Source organism: Lissotriton helveticus, chromosome 1_1 (assembly GCF_964261635.1).
Source record: "Lissotriton helveticus chromosome 1_1, aLisHel1.1, whole genome shotgun sequence".
Taxonomy (NCBI): domain Eukaryota; kingdom Metazoa; phylum Chordata; class Amphibia; order Caudata; family Salamandridae; genus Lissotriton; species Lissotriton helveticus.
In genome coordinates, this window is record NC_136057.1 from 1,899,965,624 (window position 1) to 1,899,987,155 (window position 21,532).

General features: G+C 45.2%; 1 protein-coding gene across 7 annotated transcripts in view; it reads right to left on the bottom strand.

Annotated features, from left to right (window-relative positions):
* SWT1 (SWT1 RNA endoribonuclease homolog) overlaps positions 1-21,532 on the bottom strand; it is a 1,000,634-nt gene that overhangs the window by 676,306 nt on the left and 302,796 nt on the right. For all 7 annotated transcript variants that reach the window (XM_078642786.1, XM_078642831.1, XM_078642776.1 and 4 more), the window contains one exon: positions 15,866-15,959. In XM_078642786.1, the coding sequence (XP_078498912.1) occupies positions 15,866-15,959 (94 nt within the window). The remainder of the gene's footprint in view (positions 1-15,865; positions 15,960-21,532) is intronic.

Genomic DNA, 21,532 nt, shown 5'->3' on the forward strand with positions numbered 1-21,532 from the left:
AAAACCTAAATCTGTTGCAACATCGCTGATGGCCTTTGAATCTCTGGGATTGGGCTCAGGTGTGCAAAGAGCTGCTCATCAGGAGATCGGGAGCAACAAAGAGTGGCATCCTAACATCCTCACAACTTTGAGAGTGGCTGTACGGGGACTAATCGTGCCTCCGCTTCAATTTATCAGAAGACGTGGACCGTAAATAGGGCCTATAAAGGGAACTGCCCAGAGAGTAGGAGCGGGTCCATACCCTAGACTGTGAGCGGGACTTGTGCAATTTGTTGTAGTGTTTAGTGACGTGCAGCATCACTGCACAATCCTGATCGCCTTTAGATTCATGAGGGTGCATTCTTTGCTCAGCTTGGAATTGTGCCTTGGCCTACGGGCCACTCCTGATATGGGCCTACTGGGATTATTCCAGAGGTTAGCGACAGACCACACACCGAATTCTAAGACTTAGCCCCTCGCATGGGGTGGAAGAGATTGGGTGGATTGGTTCTCCTGGGGGTGGGGTGGGGGTGACTGACATTCTTCTGGAACTAAAGACATACTACTTTGACAGTACAGAAGATTGCATCAAGTGAGAGCACACAGAGCCTAAAAATATGGTCTTTGATTGTTAATGGGCTGGGAAGCAGCTTTATGCATAGGTTGATCCTGCAACACCTAAAACATCATGGCCCATACATAATACTATTGCAAGAAACGCAGCCGAGAGGTCATCACTATAAGGCAATGGATCGATTGGGCTACGTTCTAAAAGCTCGCGCAGGCTACACCTCAGACTTGTGGGGGACGGGAATCTTGATTAAAAAATCGTTACCCTTTACCTCCCAAAAAGCGTGGAGAGATGACCACTGACGCTATGTAGCCCTTAATGGGATATGGAATGGAGTGGATCCTAACTTTTGCTCTGTGTGTGCCCCGCCTCAACTCCTGACTACAACCCTCCCCGACCTGGAAGATCTATTGTTGGGACTACCCATGGGACTACTCCTGGTAGGGGGGTAGGGGGTGAATTTTATGTGGTGCTTGACCCCCAAATGGACAGAACAGGTACTGATGCAGGGGGACAGGGTGGGGGAACCAAGCTCTCACAGTTTACATCGGAGATGGGCCTGTTGGACCTCTGGAGAGAATTCAACCCACATACTCAGCAGTACACGTATTTCTGGGCACCGCACAGCAGTCTCGCCAGAATCGACTACTTGTTTACTCTCCGGTACCAACAACCGGGATTCAGGGCAGCGATACAATTGGCTAGAGAAGTATCATGTCGCTCCCTGGTGAATGTCCAATTTTAAGGTCTGATGAGGGCTCACCAATACCCACCCAGGTTGGATGCATGGTACCTTAAAGATAAAAACACATAAGATATAATATGCAAGGCGGCGGGCTTGTATTTAAAAAAACACCAAGGATCTGTTGATTCGGAGCTGAGCCTATCGGAGGCTTTCAAAACAGTGCTGTGAGGGTACACTCAAGCGATAATAGGGAAGAGGAAAAAAGATTCCAGAAGGCAATGCACCAAACTGGAAAAGAAGATACTAGAAATACAGCGTAGAGCGCAAGACACAAATCAAGAAATGAACAAACACCAGTTGCAGCTCTATCAACAGGAGCTGAGAGCACTGATGGGGGACCTACTGCTAGATTCATCAAAGACCCGTTTTGCGAGTCTTTAATAGCGATTCATAAGGAATCGCTATTAAGGACTTGCAAAACGGGATTCATGTAGGAATTGCAAAAAATATTGCGATTCCTATATGTTCCTTATTTGCGATTAGCAAATTGCTAATCGCAAATAAGGAATAACTCCCCATGCATTCCTATGGGCCTACAGGCCCATAGGAATGAATGGGGAGTTATTCCTTATTTGCGATTAGCAATTTGCTATTCGCAAATAAGGATGCGATTTCAAGGGTGCATGGGTGTCCAAAGGACACCCTGTAGCACCCCTGAAATGTGAATTTACACTGATGTTGTGCACACACATGTCCAAAGGACATGTGTGTGTGTAACATGCAACTTAGAAATTTTCTAAGTTTTCGCTATTTACCACGAGGTTTGACTTCGTGGTAAATAGCGGTCCTAAATTGCAAATTCGCAATTTTTAAATGTTTCATGAATAGCATTTAAGGAATCTCTAATAGAGATTCCTTAAATGCTAATCCTCGCAAATTTGCGAATTCTTTATTAGCGATTTTTGCATTTGGGATGATGAATCCCAAATGCAAAAATTGCACTCGCAAAGGGCCAGATTCTCAGAATCTGGCCCTTTTGCGAGCGCATTTCGCTTGATGAATCTGGCTGCTAGCCCTTAAGCACGATTTGACAACGCAACAACATCTCTATGATGTCGGCCCCTCGGTCACTTTGCCACTGGATTCAAGCTAGCCTGGCTGATGAAGGGTGTTACCCAGAAACCGGTCCCAAGATGCTTATTTCCGGTTCAGGAAAGACCTGGCTTGGCAATTTGGGGTAGACTGTTTCCACGAGGCACAGGTTCAAAACTGATTTGCATATAGCTGGGTCTGAACTGAGGTGGCGAAATGAGCTAAAGAATGATGATGGATTCAACCCAGATCTGTGACTGGGGGTGAGTGTCTGAAAGGTTTCAGCGCTTCGTCCATCATCTCATTGTGTTTGCTTTGTTGGTGATAAGGCAACCAAGCTCGTAACGTGGCTGGCATTGCGTGACAGGGAGAGGTGCTGGGTACCTGACATGAAGGACAAAAGTGGGACGGTTCATACTACTAATGCAGGAATAGCGGAGGCCTTCGCCTTTTATTATGAGGCCTTATACACTTCCCAGATTTTAATGACCGACTCAGACTGTGCGGATTTCTTGAATGACGTGGCGCTCCGACCATTAATTGAGGAGGAGCGAGAGGCCCTAGAAGTCAATTTATCCGAGGAAGACGTACAAGGGGCATTGAGAGAGCTGCAGGCGGGCAAGGCACAAGGACCCAATGGTTTGCCACTAGAACACTATAAAGTTCTAGAAGGAGTGGTGACCAAACCAGTATTGGAGATGTATCAAGAAGAGCTCTCTAGGGGTTGTCTCCCGTTAGACCAGAGGATGGCTACGATAGTGACCATACTAAAGGACGGGAAGCCCCCGGCTGAACCCAGTTCGTATAGACCAATTTCCCTGCTTAACGTGGAAGTTAAGGTGTTGGCCAACATTTTGGCCACTAGACAGAGTGGTTCTCCCCTTGATAATACACCCCGATCAGTCTGGATTTATTTCCTGCAGGAGCACAAGGCTCAACCTGCGGCCCCTCTGTGGGGTACTACACCTAACTAAGCCTTACACAGGTATCTAAATGGTGGCGATAGCTTTAGACGTGAGAATGACGTGTGACTCAGTGGAATGGAATTATATGTTTGCAGTCCTGGAAAGATTTAGGTCTGGTGTCAAATTCAGAGCCTGGGTCAAACTACTTTACATGGCCCCTTTGGCCAAGGTCAGGGTAAACGGAACAACCTAACCCAGGTTTGAGTTTCATAGGGGCACACGTCAAGGCTGCCCACTATCTCATATGTTGTTCGCTCTAGCCCTCGAACCTCTTGCAACATTTATTCGCCGAGACCCGCTCCGGGAGGGTGGGAACAAAGAATCTCTCTATATGCCGATGACGTGCTGCTCTACGTGGCACGACCCCAGACCCCCATAAATAGAATAATTAGAATCTTCCAAATATTCAGGTAACACTGGCTACACAATCACCTGGGCTAAATCAGTGATTTACCCCTTGTCGGGCGGGACCCCTTGCTTGCCACGCAACTGCTTGGCACCGGTGTGCTCAAACGGGTTTAAATACAGGAATATATGTTACATGTGACCCACACAAATTCCTTAGGCAGGACCTTGACTCGCAACTCGTACGACTCAAAACAGATGTGAAACACTGGGAATCTTTGCCGTTGATGCTGGTGGGCAGAGTCGCTCTATATAAGATGATGACCCTCTGAGACTGCTCTATGTAAGGCAGAACACACTGTTCAAGTTTCCACCAGCAATTTTTGCTGGATTGACCAGTTCACTAACTGCTGTGCAAAGGGGGAGCCCCAAGAACTGAGCTGGCCAAACTACAGAAAGGGGTTTATGAGGGAGAACTGGCAGTCCCCGATGTCCAAAAATATTACTAGGCCTCGCAATTGCTGCTAATTAACAAATGGGTGTTCGCAGATCGCCAGGACCCAGCATATAGAGAAGACAGAGGGTACATGGCCTTGGAGAAACTATTGCATGGTAAGATGGGCAGGGACAATTGGCCTCAACACACACAAGTAGTAGTGCATACATGGCACAAAGCACCACATTTCTGAGCTGGAAAGGGAAACTAACGACAGGGCAGGGTGAATTCTATAAGTGGAGACTTATTGGTATAGAGCCCCTGGGTGATGTCCGGAGAAACCATTCATACATACAGTTTCATGACCTGCAAAAATCATATGATTTAGCTGATTCCGAACGATTTCGACACACTCAGTTGGGGCACGCATTACACTGCCACTTGCCAATAGGGGAGCAACTGTCTGATGCCTCGCCACTACAGGACCGCTTATTAATAGAGGCTCTGTCACAGAAGTGAGTATCTCTAATCTATAGGAAAATACTCAACAAATCCCCTGATCTACTTGGTCTCCTCAGGCGGGCATGGGAGGACGATCTGGGGAAAACACTAGATGAAGAAGACTGGACTGAGGCCCTCCGGCCCGACAGGGAGATCTCCATCAGTGAAGTTCCGAATGGTCCAACTTAAGATCCTCCATAGATCTTACTATGCACAAGTCCTCCTGTACAAAATAGGCAGAGCACATTCTCGATTGTGCAAAATGGGTTGCAGGAGTGAGGCGTCATATCTCACATTACGGGACTGTAGGAAAATTCAACATTACTCTGCCCTGATCACGCCAATAATGGCAAGGGTTGCGGAGTTGGAGATCCCGGTGGAGTCCAGATGGCTCCTACTGAGAATAAAATATAGACCAGAATTGGCCTAAGTCAAAAGAGACCTGGCTTAGATTAGCAGAGGGTGTCGCAAAACGAAATATCGCGAAGTCATGGGGTGCTGTGGTCCCCACCAGCAGTTGAGGACTGGAAGGTGGATCTGTATTGGTGTCAGAGGGCAGAACAAGTGGTCTACACAGCTAGAGGATGCCCCAAGAAATGGGAGAAAGTGTGGGGTGATTGGAGAACTTATAGGGGTTAGGAACATGGGAATGCTACGGCCGTAAAAGTGCCTTGACAATCCGCATGGATCATGTACGTTATGGGTTACTGTGATGCCAAGAGGAATACACTTGTGCAATGACCTAATTATACCACTGTAGAATTATATGTGAAGCCTTTTGTTTGTTAACCAATAAAAATAATTTAGAAAAACATTCCCCTTCAGCCCCTACCACTTCATCTGCCAGTTCAGGTACACCAGGCCGATGTTCTTCCCTCAGTGAAGGAGGGATGGCCATTTCAGGTCTGGTTACTCGGGTGATCTATACGGGGAGGGGACTTTAAGGTAAGAGTGTCCTCTCTCGCTTTGACAAAAGTTGGAGGAAGGTTTGCACTGTTTGTACATGATTGAGGAAATATTTCCACAGACCCTTGGATTTTGCAGACTGTGCAAGGTTTTCAGATAGATCGGGCTTCTCCAACGAAGAGCTTGTGAGCTACTGGTAGCTCTTCAGCTACCTATAACTGTGCTCTCCTGTGTGCAGTCTAACCTAATAAATTAGAAGCTTTTGCTTGGTTGAATTAAGATCTGTATGCCAAAATTGAGAGAGTATATTCGAGACGAAAATGTGTTTATTTTCAGAACTCATAAGCTGATAAACTGAAGAAAAACGGCTGAATTTACAAAATATATTTAAACCGGATATTTCAGTGAAAAATCATGTGGCAATGAAGAGACATTTTACAAATGTTATTACCTGGTGCCAGGGGCACTGCAGCTATGACTGTAATATATATTACCCATGTGAAAGCATTCCATATTGACAATTTCTTAAAGTTACTGCTAGCAACCATGCCTGATTCACTGAGGTGATCACTGATGGTATTCCTGCATAAAGTGGCAACTACTGTAATCTTGTCTGATGTGGTTACTATTAGAACACTAATAATATTCATAACACAGTGAGTTTCATTGAATATGAGTAGTTCTGATTACAGAAAACGTTGGCAACCTCTGAGATATATTGTTTGGCAATTTCGGTACAGACCTTGTGCCCATATCTAATGGTTTTCTCGCCGGAAGGGGAAGAGCGGATAACCACTGAGGTCAGGGACTTTCTATTTAAGGGTGCAACAGGGCATTGTTCCTGGCATTCCGATGGATTAGTCAGCAATATTTTTCTTGTATATAAGAAAAATAGATTGCTCAGACCTGTGATCAACTGGAAGGAGTTAAATCAGTTTTTGGTTAATCGCCATTTCAAGATGGAAATGGTGGTTTGTCTATATAATGGGGAGGGACGACAAGGCACTCTGCTATGTTGGGGAGACAGTCTGTTTTAGGACCGTTATGTAGGAATGCAGGGAGGGGGGATGGAACACTACATATTTTCAGCAGATCGCAACACTGTTTTAACACAGCAAGTTGGGGTAGCTGTAATGTAAGGTATAGTTTAATAAGAGTAGCACACACTACACAGCTTCAATTAAGACACCCAAGAGAACCAGTCTACATCAGAGAAGGCACGCACACCGCAACATCACAAACACCGCAACACATCTTGTGATACTGGGAGATATGCGATCTGATATATCGTATCGTATCGTGGTATATTTGTAGAGCGCAGACCTGTCACCCCAAGGGCATCCTGGCGCTTCGAACGATGAACCAACAATTTCAGCGACTTAGCCTATCCTGGGAAAAAGGTAGGTTTTTAACGCCTTCCTAAAGGCTAAGAGATCCTCAAGACTCCTTAGAGATATCGGCAGGGAGTTCCAGAGTTTGGCCGCCGCTACTCTGAAAGATCGGCCGCCCATCCTCACTCTCTGAAAACGCGGTACTACGAGTAACCTGGATGAGGAGGAGCGTAAGGCTCGAGGTGGAAGATACCAGGCGAACATTTTCCGCAAAGAGACCGGGCCCAGGCCATAGATAGCCCTGAACACAATGCAAGCTGCTTTGTAGCAAACGCGTAGATGGACCGGCAGCCAGTGGAGTTCCTGTAGCGCTGCCGTGGATGAGCTGTAGTAGGGGCGGGAGAGGGCGAGTTTGGCAGCCATGTTTTGCACCCTTTGTAGCTTGCCCAGTAGTGTTATCGGGGCCTCCAGAAGTAGTGCGTTACAATAGTCGAGTCGACTTAAGATGGTACTCCGCACTACTTCGGGTCTGGCTTGCTCAGGGAGGAGGGGCAGAACTTTGCGCAGCATGCGGATCAGCATCATGCACGTTGAGGTGGTCTTATTTACGTGCATATCTAGCTGCAAGTTGGGCCCGAAACTGACACCCAAGTTGCGCGCCGATTGTGCAGCTGACACCGTCTCTGAGAATGACGAAGGCCAGAAGTCGTCTGGGAGATCCCGGGGAACTCGGTCGTTGGAACAGTACAGGACCTCTGTCTTAGTCCCATTAAACTGCAGCGAGTTCAATCGGAGCCATTCCGCTGTAGCCTGCATGCATCGGTGGAAGGTTTCCAATGGGACTGCGTCCTGTCCCTCCAGTGAAAAGACCAGCTGGGTGTCGTCCGCATAATTAAATGCGGAGATCCCAAATGATTTAATAAGCTGGACCAGAGGGCGGAGGTAAATATTAAAGAGTATAGGGCTGATGGCTGAGCCCTGGGGTACTCCTTGTCCTACTCTCCGCTCCTCTGAGCTGAAGGGAGGGAGCGATACCCGTTGCTGACGGTTGTCCAGATAAGAGATCAGCCAATCCCTGGCCTTATCTTTAACCCCGCACTCTTCCAGCCTCCTGATCAAGGTAGGATGGCTGACCGTGTCGAACGCGGCCGACATGTCGAGCAGCACCAGAAAGGCTGCCCGACCACTGTCGACTCGCGCCCGCAGATTGTCTAACACGGTCACTAACGCGGATTCCGTCCCATGAGCTGGGCGAAAACCGAATTGCGTCTCATCCAGCCAGGTGTACCTTCTAAGAAGCCGGACAGAGTGCGGGTGACCAGTTTTTCCATGATTTTAACTGGAAAAGGAAGCAGAGAAATTGGCCGATAGTTGGAAAGACAAGCGGGGTCAAGCGTGGATTTTTTTAGGAGTGGAGATACCACTGCCTTCTTCCAGCAGTCCGGTACAGTCCCTGTTTCAAACGACTGGCAGCAAATGGAGTGCAAAGGCTGGAAAAGTTCCTCCTGAAACACCCTCCAAAGTTTTGGAGGGAGAGGGTCAAGAGGCGAGTCAGATGAGATCGTAAAAGCCAGGCTGCCAAACTCCTCCAGGGAGGGGAGGGGAAAGCTGTTCAGCTGGGGTCGACTGGACTCTATCGCCAGAGCTCCCAAGCTGAGTGCATGGTCCTCTGGTCGGGGTCGACTGGAAGGCGTGGCCGGAGCTTCCAAACAGAGGTAAGAAACCCTCTGCAGGGGTCGACTGGCCATCGCCTCCGGAGCTCCCAGACCAGTGGTAGGATTGACTGGATCCTGCAAACCCTCCAGAATTTTGCAGATCTTCTCCTCGAAAGCATCAGCAAGCGAATCACATAGAGCTTGCGATGTGGGGACGGTGTTGGCCGCACACATAGGGTGGGCGAGGTCCCTAACGATCTTAAAGAGGGCCTGTGCCTTGTTTGGGGCCTGGTTCAAGGTGGATTCAAGATAAGCCGCTTTAGCTATCTTGATCTGTGCCTTATATTTTTGTAAAGCGGACCGGAACACAGTTTTCTCCGAGTCTAAATACTGTTTCCTCCACGCTCTTTCTGCACGTTTGCAGCCAAGTTTAAGCTGGCGTAGTTCGCTCGTATACCAAGGGCTAGCTCGATTCACCCTCACTCGTGACTTCCGGAGGGGTGCCAACTTATCCAACGAGCTCGAGATGGACTGGCTAAAGAGAGTATAGCTCTCTTCAGCTGACCTGCCAAGCTTAAAGTCCTTCCCTAAGATATTCGGTAGTGGAGAGATGTTGAGTATTCGGGACCAAGGTCTCCCTAACTTGGCTTGGGATAGTCCAGCCTCCCGCAAGGTGTAGTCCTCTAAGCAAAGAGAGAACGTAATCAGGAAGTGGTCTGTCCAAAACTGGCACTTAATCTCATCTATTGATACCCATTGTGGATCCGCAAATATTAAGTCCAGGATATGACCCTTCCGATGCGTGGTGGCATTCACCAGCTGTTCCAGGCTGATATCTTTGCAGGCTTGGCTAAGGGAGGAAAATGCATTGTCCAGTGAACCGCCTGCCCACAGGTTAAAATCTCCAAGAATCAATAGCTTGGAGTGGGAGCTGGAGAGCTCGTAAATCAGGTCAATAAGGAGCGATATTGAAGAGGCCGGTCCTGGAGGACGATAGCACAGGACGCCCGAGCAAAGTGTCAGCTCCTGCTTTTTGACCGAGAATCCCATCAATTCGAATCCAGGCACCTCTCGAATCTTCAGCTGGGATATACCCACTATTGTGCAAACCATGACCCCGGATAAGACAGAATCCACTCTCAGGCTTCTCTCCTGGAATAGTAACGGGCTGGGGGACGGGAAAAAGAGGGATAGCAGTTCAATACATGAGAAGACAAGCACCAGACATGGTATTGATGCAAGAAACCCATCTGGTTGGCAATACATTTAAAGCACTGAACGGAGGTGGATATGAATTAGTCACCCATTTAGCCTTCACGACAGGCTCAAGGGGAGCAGGAATACTCCAGCATAATCGATGTCCATATATAGTAGAATGTACATGGACAAACCCGCTGGGGAGATTTGCAGCCACCAGGGGATGTGGGAGGGCAAACCCCTAAATATACTATCAGTCTACATACCACCAGTGTTGCAGAGGGTGACCCTGCCGGACTTAAGATCATTACTCCTCGAATTACCAGTGGGAGCTTTGATTCTTGGAGGGGATCTAATCATGAGGCTCTGTGGACAAAAAGTCCAAAAATCCCCTAGACTGACACCCAGTAAGAACTCTACACTATCAAACTATTTAGAAGCAATGGGTCTCGTAGACGTCTGGAGAGCAAACAACCCACAGACCTTACAATTCACCTTCCACTCAGAGGCACATAACAGCCAGTCGAGTATCAACTATAGCCTAACGTTGGCACACCAACTGCCCTATTTTAGAGACATCCCATATCTGGCAAGGGAAATATCAGATCATTCACCAGTTTGGCTCACTTACACTAACGGAGCAAAGCTAGCTCGGAATGCAATTATCCTAAACCCCCGGTACTTAAGACTCTCACAAATACGAGACAAACTAATTCAACCCACAGAAAACTACTTTAAAGAAAATAAAGACTACGTTTCCTCCCCACAGATACTCTGGGAAGCATTCAAGGCAATAATTAAAGGGACAGGCACTCTCCTTGACGGTTGGGCATAAAAAAGACCGAAAGAAGGAACTTACACACTTAAAAATCAATATTCTAGAGAGAAAATCACAAATTGTCAAATCAGACAGTGTAGAGGCCAATCATGCGCTGGCTATCAAACGACAAGAATATAAAAATAAAGTAACAGAAGAAGCAAAAAGTAAGCGACAGTGCTCGACAAAATATATGAAACCGGAGAAAAAGCCAGGAAACTACTGGCATGGCTAGACAAGCATGAACAAGCTAACAGATGGGTGGCATATCTGAAATCAAAGAATGGTGCAATAATAAGGTATGTCCGGGGAATAGTAGAGACATTGACAACACACTTTAGGCATCTATACATACACACCCACCAATACATCCACACCGGATGACTTGAGAGAACTACTTGCAGTAATGTGTCTCCCCTCCCTGACGGTGGACGACACTACTTTACTGGACAGTGACATCATGGACGAGGAAATCACCAGGGCAATTAACAGTATACAATCCGGGAAAGCAATTGGGCCTAACGGTCTTCGAATTCAATTATATAAAATCGTAGCGACAAAAATTGCACCATACTTAAGAGAAATGTATGAAGAGGGCATACAGCTGGGTTACCTACCCCAAGACCAGAGACTAACTTCTATCGTAGTTATCCACAAACAGGGTAAGCCAGAGGAACTCTGTAGCTCATACCGCCCCATATCACTCCTCAACGCAGAAGTTAAAATATTGGCCAGATTGTTGGCAAACAGACTAATGCCGGTTATCAAGAGCCTTGCGCTGGGAAGCAACACGGCATTACACCTATGACGTCTACACGGAGTGCTGGGCAGAATTGATACTATTAAAGAAGCAGCAGCAATACTATCACTTGACGCCCGAATGTCGTTCAGTATGATTGAATGGCCATATTTATTCACTGTACTAGAGCGACTAGGCTTTGGCCCCAAATATATAACCTGGGTCAAGGTATTAAACGCGCAACCCTTGGCTCACGTGGTAGTGAACGGACACACCTCACGCCCCTACCCCCTCAAACAAGGTACACGACAAGGGAGCCCACTCTCACCCTTGATTTTCACCCTAATGCTAGAGCCCCTTGCAACTTGGATTAGAAGAGATCTAATAATCCGAGGTCGACAGTGGTATGGGAGGACAGAATCTCCCTATATGCAGATGATATCCTCCTATACATGGCATCCCCTCACTCATCCACAAGCAGGATTATACAAATCTTAATTTCCGACAGTACTCCAGTTACACCATAAACTGGTCAAAATCAGTATTATTCATCCTTCGAGGCCCCATCCCATAATTACCAATGGGTTGTTGGGGTTGGCCTGCAGTGGTTGCTTCATTGCCAAAGAAAGGAGAAAAAGGACTGAGTGTGCTTTCATCATCTTGAGAAAGATCTCCAAGGGCTTGAACTTGAGCTTGCCTTCTGCCTGAAGTCTCAGGGATACAAGACTTCACCCCTTCTGCTTGCCTGCATCTAGAACTGTGGTTTTAGGCGCAGCAGAAGGAAATTGCAACACCAACGCCGGCGAGCGACGCCGTCTGCTATACCGAAGCCGTGAGCGCTGCTCCGACTTGCACCGTAGACCCGCCACCGTGCCACCTCGACGCCAGCGAGCAATGCCGTAACAAACCCTGGGCAAAGCACTACGCTACGCTCGCATAGATTGCAAAGTCTGCGCTACTTCGCACTACGCGAATTGCACGTAGCACAGTGCAAACACGCGCAGCGTAGTGCAGAGGTCATTTTTTGCTTGCTCGCGGTCTTCAACATCAAGTTGGCGACCACAAGCAAGCAAAATCACATCCCGGCGAGACTTTTTTCTCGTTCGCGATCAGCAATATCAAGTTGCCAATCACAATCGTGGAAAATAAATCTCCCGGCGAGATTCTCAACCCGGGGAGGTCATGTTTCTCATTGCGAGTGGTCGCGTATGCTCGCGACCGCTCGCGATGAGAAACTACCAGTCCGCGTTGAGAAAGCTGCTGCTCGAGTAGAAATCTACTCGAGCGGCAGAAAACGACCGCTTGCACTGTGCAAGATGCAGTTTGCACTTATTGCACAGTGCGGACAAGCATCCGGCACTGTGCAATCAGTGCGAACAGCATTTTGCACAGTGCACTATGCAGTTCGCGTAGTGCAAAGTGCACTTCGGGTAGCGCTACTTCGCAAACTACGCCCAGGGTTAGCCGTAACCTGCCAAGAGCCGTGAGCGCTGCACCGACTTGTGCCGTGGTCCCGACGCCTGCTGCTGGGCCGCATCGACTCCAAAGCTGACATCGACATTGCGGAGCCAGTCCTCGACGTGGGCCACCAAGAATCCATCAACAGCACAACATCGTAAGGAACTGTGGTTTCGGCGCCATCGTGAAGTCACCTCCTCTCAGTAAGGAACCGTCGTCTCACCTCCCCTGCGCTGCAATAAGGAACCAAGTCTACACCTCCCCTGGGGTCGTAAGGAACCAACGCCGCACCACACCAACGAAGCCACACCTCCCAGATGCCGTGATCTGTCTTTGTTTTTCATCGCTTTTCCAAGGTACTGTTCTTTGGGGGTCTGTTCGACTCCGGGCCCGACGCCGCGCACCTCGCGGTCGGTGCCTTACTTTGGCATTTCTCCTGTCACTATGTTGTGATAACACACGTTGGAGTTATCTGTTGCTAGAGACTGATTTTAAGTGACCAACCTATTTTTAAGTCTATTTTGAGTACAGTATTGTAGATTTTTGTTGTTTGGTCTTGTGTTAAGTCTATGTAAAAATACATATTTTTATAATACAACCTGTGTGGTGTCCATCTGTAGAGTTGTCACTGTATTACTGTATCTGTTCACAAATGCTTTACACTGCCTCTGAGATAAGCCTGCCTGCTCGGGCCAAGCTACCAAGGGGGTGAGCAAGGGCTATTTTAGGAGTGTACCCCCTTACCCTGACTAGACGCAAAGGTCCCTATTTGGTCAAAGCTACCTACCTCTGCCAACTAGAGACGCCAAATCTAACAGTAATGTTAATTGCTGTAACAATCAAGTGTGTGCAAGTTTACCAATAAAAAGAGTTTTAAAAAAAAAGGCTGGCACTATTTTCAATTGGTCCCATTAGACAGCGAGACAAGGGCAGATCCTGTCTAATCACCCAAATGGATGCCTAGAACGGCAGAGCGATTGTTCACTCTTCCCCAGTTCTTGTTTTAGAATCCATCGCAAGTATATGGGGAAGGGGTGCAAGATGTGGCACCTTCTGGACTGGCGGAACATATCATCATGACACAAATTGTTTAGAGTTTTCTGCAAGCTCCTTTGCAACTCAAAGCCACAGGCTAGAATGCATGGTCTTCCTTTACATGGATAATCTGACAACTGTCAAGTACCTCAACAAACTAGGAGGAACTTGGTCAAATTAAATTGGTGAAGGCACTGTGGGAGTAATCTGGTTGCAGAATACATGCCAGGTTAGTTGAATCTTGTCGCAGATTAGTTTTTGAGGAAGATGTCTGAATGCAGAGAATGAAAATTAGATTCCCATCTGTCCAAGCCGCTGGCAGATATATGGAGTCCATTATGTATAGATCTCTTTGCCTCAAGACTTACATCTCAGCTGGACAGATTCTTCAGTTGTAGGCCAGATCTGGGGGGATTAGCCACTGATGCGTTCCTTCAAGACTGGTCGAGTGGGGTTCACAATGGCTTCCCTCCATTTGTCATGCTAGTGCTAATGCTGGTGCAGATTCATATGCAAAAGACGAGGTTTGGGAGGAATCAACGTTGGTGTCCCACACTTCTGGAACTCTGAAGAGATTACCCTGTACAGTTGCCTGTGTTCCCTCAGATGTTGATGAGCACTGTGGCCTGTTCCATAGGTTAGTAAAGAACAACAAAATGGCCTTGGGGATATGGAACCTTTCTAGAAGCTTGCCGCTGCTCCTGGACGTTTGGATGAGGCTTCAGGTTACATCGAAGTCTCGAGGGCAGCTGGCACCTTCAAGGCTTACAAGTCAGGATGAGGTTTCTGGCACAGTTGATGTCTCGAAAGGGTTTCGATCCCATTTCAGCAGGAATTGCAGGGGTGTCCAACTTCTCTTAAAGCCCTATTGGACCATTCATAGCAACAGATCTGCTATTTTAGTGGGTTGTGAGAAGATGGATGGTTAAACAATAAGTGAATATCTTTTGATGTGTAGGTTGTTGCAGGGTATTAGGTATGTGAATCCTCCTCAATCATGGTAGACAGTTATGTGGGATGTTAATGTGATCCTACACTTGTTTGAGCCCTGGGGTGATAATGATTCTTTGTTGATTAAATAGTTGCCAAATAGTGTTTAAATTCTTTTAAAAGTGTTTCGGATGTTAGGGCACTGGATATCACTGCTATGGAGCTCACACCCACAGCGGTTAATTTTTGCAATTCCAGGCAGAGCAAAAATGCGTATTCCTTTGCGGAATTTCAATATTTTGCTACTCATCCCAACCTGTGCCTGGTATGGTGTCTTTAGCAACATATTTGGGTGACTGAAGGGGTGAGAACCTCTGCACCTTAGTTACTCATTGATGTGTGGGAGCCTTTTTATCCTGCTACAACAACGACTTTAATTAGATGGGTTAAGCTGGTGATGGAAAAGTGAGAGTAGACACATCCACTTTCGGGGCCCACTCAGTCAATGGCGACATGGAATCTGGGGGCTTTTGGGCAGAGGCTAGATTGGAGGACATCTTGAAGGTCACAGATTAGTCTACAGCTATAATTAATTCACTTTGAACATGCATAATAGAGCCTTCATGTCGTGTAAGTAACGAAATTGCAAGTTCTTCGAGGCAGTTGTAAAGGAGAGTCTTGGTTTTAATAAAGACAACAGAGGTGAATATTATCCCTCCAACTATTTGCCGACGCAATAGTTGTCTTTTGGACTTTCCTGTAGTTTCTGGAGTAACAAATCAGGCATCAATTTGACGGGTGGATGTGGTATCCATCAAAGCCTCAGATATTGAGAATTGAATTACAGATGACATCCAGAGTTGGAAAGTGAATGTTATGTGGCTACTGCTGGGATTTCTTCTATTTTTGGTCTTCGGTTTCATCGATGGACCCATCAAGAAAAGAGGGCCTTATACTCTAATTGACTCTTTTATACTGGGTTTTAAGTTCTGTAATTTCCTGTGGAGACTACAGGATTATGAATAAACAGTAGGAAAAGAGAATGCATGAAATTTGCCTCTTTTGTCTTAAAAAAAAACAGAACTCTCCTTCACAAATCGCTAGGAGACTCCGCAATTATCTTCAGCTGATGAAACCTGCACATTTCTAAACGATAGGCATAAATCAACAGTCTGGCGATAAGTGCCATATTGGGTATTTTATTCAGAAAATATCTGACTTACGAGCACAGCAGAAGGCTAGTATTGGGATACAGTTTCTGATACTGTAGGCAGCAATGCAGAACTCGGTCATCGTTATTTTCAGCATTCAAACCATCTGCAAATAGAGAACATTACATTAGCAATAGATCCAAGGATGGCATGTTATTACACGAAAATACATAACTTCACAGTTTAATGGAGTCGTGTAGATCTCTATGGAGAAAACAATAGGTACATGGTCTGGAAAACATGAGCACACACTTTCTTTTTCGTTTTGAACGTAACAATTACAAAAAACAATTCCTTTGCTACTTGGACTTAAATAAACTCTTGTATACAATTTAAATAACTTTTTATATATATATATATATATATATTTATTTTTTTTACACTTCTGATTTGGATAATAAATATATAATAAAGCCTCTGGTTAAATCCATTCTAAGCAAACAAACAGATCTCTTAGTGCAATGCCTTAGTGGTATGCATCAGTGGGAATAAATACTGACTGTTAACCTCCTTCCAAGGAATGCCTGCTTACAGTATAAACGGTTCACAAACAAGACAATCCGCGGATAGAGATCACAAATGGCGATACTAAATGGACTGAAACAAAGAACCTCTAGCAGACTGCGCAGAATATCAGTCAGAAGACCAAACATCAACCGGCAACTCACGATTCAGAACCATGGGCCAGAGGTACGAAGTATTTTTGTTGTGCCATTTGCAATTGCAAAAATTCTTCTTCTTATGTACAAATCCCAAATTGCAATTCAATAACAAGTTACCGAATCGCAATATGTGTTTGCAAGACAATTCTAATTCGGTATTTGGAGGGAAGAGTTTAGGGCGTCCCCTTAAAATACCAAATCACAATGGTATATATTGATAGTTTGTGACAGGAATCCGTACGCAAAACATGAATACTTTACTGACTACTGAAGTGTAGTGGTAATGAATTTGCAAATGGGAAAGAGTCGTCAAGGGAACCCTTCTACTTTGAAAATGTTTACAAAATTATTTTTGAACAGTAGGCAGATGTTCCATGAACCACTACCTAATCTTAAAAAATGTAAGTTAAAGGCTGAGTTTTTTTTAATGCATCCTGTTTTATTTAAAAGCAATCACGGATATGGTGGTCTTCTGACAACAGCAGGCCACCATTCCTGTGATGGCTGAGATTCCTAGTGGGTTGCACATTGCGACCTACCTCATTAATATTCATGAGGTGGGCCACACATTGCGACCTACCTCATTAATATTCATGAGGTGGGCCACACATTGCGACCTACCTCATTAATATTCATGAGGTGGGCCACACATTGCGACCTACCTCATTAATATTCATGAGGTAGGTTGATACACGACCCACTAGGAAATCAGTAGTTAGAGAACCGACCCATTAGTACATAGGTTGGTTAGCAGAATAGAACTCTAGTGGAAAATTGCGACCAGAATTTGCCAATCAGAGTTTAGTATATCTGGCCCCAGATACTTTACACAGGGCCAGAGGTTGTTGTCTCGCAAGTGGTAGTTCTTTCATCTGCTATCTACATTTTCAAAACTAGTAAAATAAGATAAAATTAAACTGAAAATACATTAATTGACTTTGTGCCTGTGTTCAGCCACTTTTTTCCATTTTCTTTCCAGATTTTTGCCTATTACCCAATAATGCATCACACAAGAACATCAACAGAGTAACAACTCACAATGTGCTTGCTACCTACTCAGCAAGAGTATTAATACCATTAATTTTAGCATTCTGGGACATCACTGCATTGTTATTAATGAGCACAGTTGATCATGTGTATTGCACTATTCTCATATTCATTATCAATATATACTTTGATTCGTTTGAGCTTTGTTAATATTTAAATTCATCCATAAAATAGTCATCATTATAAAAAATGCAACAAGTACAACTACACTAGGAATGAACCATTACTTCATCATAACTCACAATTTTCATGAAATACAAGACATAAAGCATTAGTTAGGTCTTGGCTACAGCCAGCTTTAGCTATGTACTGGCAGACTTAATGTCTCCAATAAACAGTAAGGGCTGATGTATGCTACAAGTGGTCGGGCAGGCAGGCCAACGGGGGGGGAGGGTGGTCTGGGGGCGGTGGACGGGGAGGGTGTGCGGGCAGGTGGAATGGGGGAAGGTAAAGGGATGCCTGCTCTCTCCAACCCCAGCCATACAGCTGGTTGGAGAGAGCTTTACTGCCCATGGTGGTTTGGCCAGCCTTAGATGGCTGGCCAAACCGTCATGCTCAGTGAAGGGAGGGCACTATCACTCCCCTCAGTGCTGTCACCCCGTAGGCCCACCTCAAAGACTCCGCAGGAAAGGAGAAATAAAAAGAGTGTGGTTGTATTTTTATTTTCCTGCCATTTTTGGGGGGGCGAAGCTCTTCTGCCATAGCAGAGGAGCCTCCGCTGCCAATAAATATCATATAGTTTAAGTGGGCTTTGGGTCAGCTCCTTGCTAATAATTGGATGGCTTTGTTGACTATCTCTAGCATCTGCTCTTGATTCAATTACTTCTCTCTCTATTCTTGTGTTTGCCATTGGCATTTCGGTTTCACATGGTTCTGATTGGATGCATAGTATCCTTCCACTGCTGCCTTGAGGGGATCTTTTTAGGTTGAGCCTACCAGACACTGCAAGCTGTGTGGTTGCAAAATACCTATTGCGGGATTACTACGAAGTTACAAGGGCTTACAACCTAATTACTAATTACCACTGACTGGCTCTACTGTGGCTCATTTTCCTGCTTCTTATTCAATGGCTTTCCTTGTCCAACTTATGTTTGCTCCTCCCCTAGAGGGCAGCAACCTTAACATCCTCTTGACTGGCTGACTTATGTCCTTCCACTTATCACTTTTGGGAATTTCCTTTTTGGTTAAGCACTCCATCACAGTGCATGTATGTCCCATTCTCTGCTAAATACCCTACTCTGTGTTTACTATCTCCCTTACAGCTGCTACCTTTCTCTCCTGTATGCTTCTACCCCACAGCCACACTCCCTGTTGCTGTCTCCTTCATGTGCATCTCCCCACTCCTTTTTGATCTCTTCCTCATGCTCCTACCCGCTTCCTCAAACCCTCTATCCTCATCCACTCCTCCTTTGCCCCACCACGCCTGTCACTTATTAAACTTATATATTTATTTTAGGAGGGCCAAGATGCTAACACTTACTATTTCTTTTTACTGACTGAACTAAGCAGCACCTGCCATCTTAGATCAGTCAATAAAAATGAAAAGAAAATGGTGCCCTGTCATTCTGCAGGCATGTATGTGAATGCGTGGTAAAACATTAATGTTTACAAATTATGTGTTACTTTTTAATAATGCTATTTAACTCCACCAAAAAGCACTGGCAAAGCCAGTAGGACCCAAAGGCAAAATATATTGGCTTCGCCAATGCTTATTTCTTTGAGTCAGCACTCAATGTGAGTGCATATATTGCTTTGCTCTCTCACCTGCTTCTTTTCTTCTTTCCTCTGATAGTCTGGTAGCTGCAACTCGCTCGCAGTATGAATCTAGTTTTCAAATTGTAATGTATTCATCTTTGTACAATGTCAGGAAGGTAAATAAAAATTGACGGCATATGTTATGACGTGTGCGCATGGGTCATTCACTATCTGCCCGCATTAGTCATGAAGCACATGTCATCATAATCATCAAGGGAACTTTATTCGGTTATGTTAACCATGAAAGCACAAATAAAAAATAAGAAAACTTAAAATATCACAAATATTTTAAATAGCATTCATGCATGGACATCAAATTCCTCACAATGAGCTAAAACAGCACAGAATTATGAAAAGGTACCGCAGATTTTAAGTTAAAATTATACCACGGTGAAACATGCTCCCTGATTGTGTTTGTACATAAAACAGCACGGTTCAGTACTTATTGAATCTATCCTTCTTCAGGAAATGAATTAGATATCCAAGAGCAAAGAAACAGTAATGCAATAAAGTCTGAGGGGAATTCTGATCGTAAGAGCCGCAGCAAATCGATTCATTACCAAAACTGTCTTTGGGTAAAAGGAAGGTAGCCTTGAACGGGGCCCAACCTGAACCTTGAAAGAAGAGCTCTCTCTCAGGGCTGTGTAATGCCGGAGAGCTAGGGCTCTAAAACTATCGAGAGCTGCAAAATGCATTATTGTCTTAATGAAGGTTTAGACAAATCAACTGCCTTTCTAGAGTTACGCTCCCCAAAAATTTTCTTCACCTCATTTGCCCCTATCTGTAAAACAGATAGGGGTGAATGAGACAATAAAGATTGTCCGACTAATTCCGCTGCAACAGAGTTGAATAATTTTTAGGTCCTTTTAGAAATTCAAACGGTCTTCAATAACATTTTTATTTAGAGAAGCTCAGCGACAGGAACGTGATGAAACAATAGCAATAGAAGGTCCAGCTTAATATAATCGTCAACATAATGGAGGCATAGGTAGTAGTACAAAAACAATGAGCCGGGAAAGGCAAGAAGACGTGGCAACATTGTTTCCCTCATTTGGAAGTGCTTAAAGAACAGTAGCCCCAAATGCAAGCACAGTATGTCAAAATCAGAATGCAGTGCATGTTATGTACCTCAAGCAGCAGAAGAATTGGTTTGCTGCTAATATCCTGCCAATATTGGTAGGAAAATTGAATAGAGCCCCCATTGATTCAGTACATTTTGTGTAGTCTGAGTGCAACACTGGGCTCCCAGGAACTAGCAGAGTCAAACGTAACCCCCAAATAAGAGAAATGATGTACCTTCTCAATTAACTTTTCCTTCACAAAGAAAGTCCAGTATTTTCTGGTTTTAGGTCCACAGGCCATGTTTTAGAAAATGGGTATCTAAATTAAGGCCCTCCATAAAACAGAACAAAGGCAGCAATTAAAAATGTAAGACCGTTGGGGATATGAGACAACAAAACAGTTTCTCCTGCATAAAGCAGGGCATAGGTCTACCTTTTATAAGGGGCATATCCTACCCATGCTCAAACAAGCAAGTATTAAGATTGCTCATATATAAAATAAATAGGACATGCAGGACATGCAGAAGAACACAGCCATGGCGTACTCCACTAGCTAGTTAACAAGTGCCTATACTCTCACCATGATCACTAAACCTTACAGTGGCAGAAAAGTCTACGTGTAACAAACGCAAAAAATTTACTAAGGGAGTTTCAAGACCAACTTGCAATAAAATCTGCCCCAGCTTGGCCCCGTTCTTGCGATCAAATGAAATACTTGGGTCCAAAAAGGGAAGATGAAAGGCATTCGATTTAGCTGCAGTATACTTACTGGCAGTTAGGTGCAGATTAAGACAATGTTTCATGGTTTCCAGACCCTCGCTAAACCCATACTGGATATCTGCCAGGATGTCTTTATCATCCACTCAGGCTCAGAAACTGGACAACCAAATCTCACCTACCACTTTTACGGTGAAGTTGATCAAACAGACTGGCCTAAAACATCAGGGATCTCGTTGACTGCTCATTTAGGACACATGAACTATAATGGAGATGGACCAAGAGCAAGGAAATTAGCTACTACAATCAGAGTTCAAAACATTCGGGATTAATGGAGCCCATAACTAGATATTAGATTTATAGAACTCAATAGGCACAACGTTGGGGTCCAGGGCTTTACCAGAGGGCCTTTCTCGTACAGCAAAGACCACTTCAGA